This window comes from Rosa chinensis, chromosome 1 (genome assembly GCF_002994745.2).
Source record: "Rosa chinensis cultivar Old Blush chromosome 1, RchiOBHm-V2, whole genome shotgun sequence".
Lineage (NCBI taxonomy): Eukaryota > Viridiplantae > Streptophyta > Magnoliopsida > Rosales > Rosaceae > Rosa > Rosa chinensis.
Genome location: NC_037088.1, coordinates 28,661,262 through 28,666,790, shown reverse-complemented (window position 1 = coordinate 28,666,790; position 5,529 = coordinate 28,661,262). Strand labels below are relative to the sequence as shown.

At 37.4% G+C, this 5,529-nt stretch overlaps 1 protein-coding gene across 1 annotated transcript; it reads right to left on the bottom strand.

The window, feature by feature from the left end:
• Window positions 1-2,304, bottom strand: LOC112175998 (pentatricopeptide repeat-containing protein At1g08070, chloroplastic). The gene has a single exon (XM_024313797.2). The coding sequence runs from the start codon at window positions 2,227-2,229 to the stop codon at window positions 400-402; it is 1,830 nt and encodes a 609-aa protein (XP_024169565.1). The 5' UTR covers window positions 2,230-2,304; the 3' UTR covers window positions 1-399.
• Window positions 2,305-5,529: the final 3,225 nt, after the last annotated feature.

Here is a 5,529-nt window from a genome sequence, read left to right as displayed (position 1 = left end):
AGCCTATTTAAAGACTATAAAGCCTATTTAATTATTCAATATATAGTACAGATATGATAAAGAAAACACTTGCAGGGTTGGATGGAATTAATCGTCAAGACATAGAAAGTTGGGAAATCTTTGCATTTCGATCTGCACTAGGTGGTACCGAGTGTAGCAGCTACAATGATCCCTTGGTGGAGGAACGAGGTTGGTTCACGATGATACTCAGTAGGTTCACAGAAATGAATAATTAAGTAAAATGTTTTGCTTACCCCTCAGAAACTGCAATAAATCCTCAAATCCAAGAGAACTGCAGTGATCATTACATCATATCATTCCAGCTACAATTTGCCTCTATCTAGCGGAACAATTGTCTGTTGATATGCCTCCAACTATCAAAAGATATGCCTCCAAGTATCAAAAGAATGTACTTCTGTGAGCCAAAACCCCATAATCCTTTACGTGGCTCATGATCTCGTCTAGCAATTTGTATATGTGTTTACTTCTTTTATGTGATTTGTCACCCTTTCTGAATTCATGAACAACACCTTCAAGTTCAATTGAACTACAGCCAGGAGTTTTCGTCATGTTCTTTTCTTTCATTTCCCTTCTCAACTGCACTGCATTCCTCCATTTATTTGCAGAAGAATATATATTGGACATGAGTACGTATGCACCATCTCTCTCTGGCTCTATCTTCAATAGCTTCTTCATCACAGTTTCAGCAAGCTCTACTTTCCCATGTATCCTGCAAGCTCCCAATAGTGCCCCCCAGACAAAGGCATCAGGCTCAATTGGCATGTTATTAACAAACTCCTCTGCCTCATTTATTAACCCAGCACGACCTAAAAGGTCAACCATGCATCCGTAATGCTCTGTCTGAGGTCTAAGATTGTACACAGTTGACATATCCCTGAAATACTTCTGACCCTCTGCCACTAGTCCTCCATGACTACAAGCTGCAAGGACACCTACAAATGTAACCTCATCAGGTTGAATGCCCATTCTAGGCATCTCAGAAAATATATCCAATGCCACCTCCACTTCCCCATGCATGGCTAATCCAACAATCATCGCAGTATACGAATACACATCTCTCCGTTTCATGCCTTGAAACACCCTGAATGCCCGGTCTATGCTTCCACACTTAGCATACATATCCACAAGCGCATTCCCTATATACCCATCAGCCTCAATCTGATTCCTATCAACATAAGCATGCACCCACTTCCCCAACTCGAGCACTCCAAGATTCGCGCATGAATTCAAAACACCAACTAAAGTAACATCATCCGGTTCAAGACCGATTCTTTGCATCTCCTGGAACACATCCAACGCCTCCTTATACTTCCCTTGATGCGCCAAGCCAGATATCATGGAATTCCAAGAAACCACATTTCTCACAGGCATCCCATCAAACACTCCACGTGCAAGTTCAGCATCGCCACACTCCAAGTACATATTAACCAATGCATTGCCTACAAAAACGTCTGGGTAAACCCCGTTGTCATCAATGTACCTACTTATCTTCCTACCCAAGCTCAAGTCTCCCAATTTAGAGCAAGCAGAGAGCACAATGACCAATGTCATCTCATCCGGCCTCATTTTCGCATCACACATATCAAAGAAGGCCTCCACGCCTTCCCTGGCCAGGCCCATTTTAACATATCCCTGAATAAGAGTAGTCCAAGATACCAAGTCCCTCTGGGGAGTTTCGTCGAACACCTTCCGGACGTAATTTACAATCCCACAAACTGCGTAGAGCCTCATGATTGTGTTCTTGACGTACACATTGGACAAAACGAGTCCGGATTTGATTGCATAGGCGTGGATTTGCTGGCCTTCTCTCAGCGCACGGCACTGTGCACACGCTTTGAGCACAGAGGGGACAGTGTAGTGGTCAGGAAGGAGGCCATTGAGGAGCATGTGCCGAAGTAGTTCAAGCACTTGAAGAAGGGACGTGGTTTTGTTTGTGGGATTGGAAGGGAGGCCTTGGATGATGGCATTGTAGAGGCAGAGGTCTGGCTTGCCCAAGTGGTTTAAGAAGGAGAGAATGTAGGTCAGGTTGTTGTTGTGATGAGGAGAAGAAATGAGTTTAGGGTAGATGAGGTGTTGGGTTGGGAGAGGAAGAGGAAGAGGCCTTGTTTTGATGAGAAATGTGTGGGTTTGTTTGAGATGAGTTATGCTTATTGATTTGCATGATCTGAGTCTGCTATAAGCATGCACCCATAACTCTTGTGAGTTCATGTCATTTGCTTTGGATAATTAGCCAAACATAAACAACTTGAATTGGATGGCCTATACATGGCAAGTTGATGACTTTTTTGGTCTTGAGATGAATGTGTTTCTTTTTATTTTATTTTTATAGAAATAATACAATGTAATAATTTAAAGATTACACACGAGGGTTATATTTTTTTTGTGCACAACAAACAGAGATATAATTTTGTTTCATTTTAATAAAAGCAATAATAGTGTGGAATGATGGTTGCTTCCAACCTATGCACATGATACAGTGGTGTACTAGCAATCTGGAAGAGTTCCAGAAATATCATCAGAAAGTTGCTTCTAAAAAGAAGAGGCCGTTAACAAAATGGCAGGTCCCCCTCGGGATATACTTAAAATTAATCTCCATTAATCTTTTCAAGTGGACAGTGGTGTTGGAGGTATTGGGGTAGTGGTCAGAGATGACTTGGGCACGGGTATTGCCGCTATTGCTAGGCCTTTTTTGCATGCTCACTCGGCGATTAATATGGAAGCTGAGGCGTGCAGAGCGGGTCTTCTGCTTGGTATTCATCAAGGTTGGTCGGATGTAGTTATTGAAAGCAACTCTGCCCTTCTGATTGCTGCTCTCAAGAGTGAAGAGGATAATTTCTCAGAGGTAAGTCAGGTTTTTGACGATTGTAAAGATTACTATCTGATTTTCAGTCTGTTGAAATTCGACATATCTACCGTGAAGCAAATGGTGTTGCACATAGACTTGCACACCTTGCTAGCTATTTGTTGATTGATGATGTTTGGTTAGATGAGACTCCTGCTATTATTCAGGATGTTCTCTAAGAGGATTATTGTAATGCTTCTATTGTAGCACGGGGTTCAGGTTTTATGCCATAAGCTCAAGAGCTTAATCTTTCCAAATCGTTTCACCTATCCAAAAATTAGTTCACAACAAATTACTATGCTTTGAAAAGTATGACCTATGTAAATTAGAGCTAATTAAGCCCTAGTATGCAAAACGATTTTCTTAGGGTTATTATCACAAATGGTACCTGAACTTATCTTCTATTTTATCGATGGTACCTGAACTTCAATTTTGATCACAACCAGTACCCGAACTTTTCAATTTCATTTTAAATGGTACCTAAGGCCACATTCGGTCACTATTCCGGCAAAAAAAGCCAAATCTAAAAAAGAAAAGAAAAAAAAAACAAGTTTAAGACAATTCTATTACCAAAAAATCATCACTATATATGATTGCAACCATTGAGATCATCAAAAATCATCACTATGATTGCCTCCCATGCCGTTTTTAGTCGGAATAGTGACCGGAGGTGGCTCTAGGTACTATTTAAAATGAAATCGAAAAGTTCGGGTACTGATTGTGATCAAAATTGAAGTTCAGGTACCATCGATAAGATTGAGGTATAGTTCAGGTACCATTTGTGATAAATGATAATAACCCATTTTCTTATAAGACGAGAAAATTAGATCCAATTATGCTCAAATATGTTAGCCAAGCAAACTTGTTAAGGTAGAGAGTAAGTTTGAGTCCAAAGTCAATGGTTTGTCCTATGAGAATGATTGATATTGATAACTTGATCCCAAAATCAGCGTTTTCTTCTAAGGTAAAGATAGATATTGATATTTTTGAATGAAATTTTTACACAGACTGAACTAACCTATAATAAACCTATTTACAATATAACCTCTGTAAATTGTACATTTATAATAGAATTGTGATATGTTGAGTCAAGACTCGAAGAATAAAGAACAGATTCAAAGAACATAGAACTTTTTAAAAGAACTTTTTTTAATAACATATCGCAAAGAACAAAGGTTAACCTTTTTTTTTTTGAGATTGAATAAAGGTTAACTCTATTATATAGAAGAACTCAATGTAACTTCATTTTTGGCTATTAACAAAGAACAAATTTATGCAATTAACAAAAAAAAAAAAAAAAAACGTCCATTTTCTAGAATGTCTAATTAGTCAAGACTCAAAAAAAGTGATTCAAACTCATTTAGAGACAAATGGTTATCGCGTTTTCCTTGTGTATCCCCCATACTTGATTGCAAATAAAAAATTTGTATTTTTTCTATGGAGTATGAAGTAGAAAACACATTGTCGGTGACATGTGAAATTTTGTGGAAGTTTCAAACAAAATTTTGTCGTGAATTTTTTAATATATTTTTTGTTTGTAGATATTTTAGAAATTAAGAATTTCATGGAAATAAACGGAAAAATTCATAAAATTTCAGGAAACTCCTGACGGAAATGATATAGTGGAGCTCGGACGGGCCTAGCCAGGCTTTCAGGTTTTCGGGCTAAAATGCTCACCCCTAAAAGCATTTTCTCCAGCAAGTCCATTCCATTCTCATCAACAAATTTAGAGAATTGCACTCACAGCCTTATGTGGAAAGAAATGTCGTTACCTTTGATCTCTAGAAACATATAAAAAATTATACCTCTATCGTGATCGAACCCCTTGTTGTGAATTTTCACAACAGGGCTGAAAAGGAATTTTTTGAGGTATCAGAGACTTGGAAAGCTATGACCGAGTTCAATGATGACCAATGCCGCATTGCTTTCGTCAATGATGCGCTCAAAATAAGTGCTCAAAATTAACCCTGCATCAAATTTTAGTTAGAATAAGTATGGGTCATTTTAAGCTGGAGATTGGGGTACATTTTTTGTTAAAAACGTTAAACAAATAAGTATTATTCACAAAGTATAAAACAAAAAAAAATATAAGGATTTATGAAAATTACAAGATAAGAGCGGTTATAAGAGTTTGTATTATAATCTAACTATTTAACCTAAGTGATCAATCAAACCATAAATCAAGATAGATTTAGGAAACGAAGGAGATGAAGGGATGAATTAACAACCATTAACATGAAAACAAATAATCTAAACATAAATCATGGATTAAAACATGTAGATGAAAGTAATCAATCAAGAACAGAGATGAACGCATACAAAATTCTTATTACTTTTCTTACTTAAATTAACAAGATGAACATTCTATAGTTAACCCTATTAAACAGGCAGTACGTGCTAGTCATAAAACACTAATCACTAACAAAATATATTTAATGCATAAAGATCAATAAAAGTTTTTTATTTTTTTTTATTTCGTTGCCGCCTTGATAAGAAATTGGACTTTTAGGGTTCATGTCCTTAAATTTAGATTACTTTTCAAAATTTCTCCCGCTCAATTTCTTTCCTAGGGTTTGTGTGTTACAGGTCTCTAATTTGGTCTAGTACGGCGTTGTTAATGTACCGGCCAGGCTACTTCCCTCTTGCTTTTTTCATCCTATAAATTC

Bases quoted from the DNA above. Each gene is read 5' to 3' on its own strand.
- LOC112175998 (XM_024313797.2), bottom strand. From the start codon at position 2,229: ATGAACTCACAAGAGTTATGGGTGCATGCTTATAGCAGACTCAGATCA.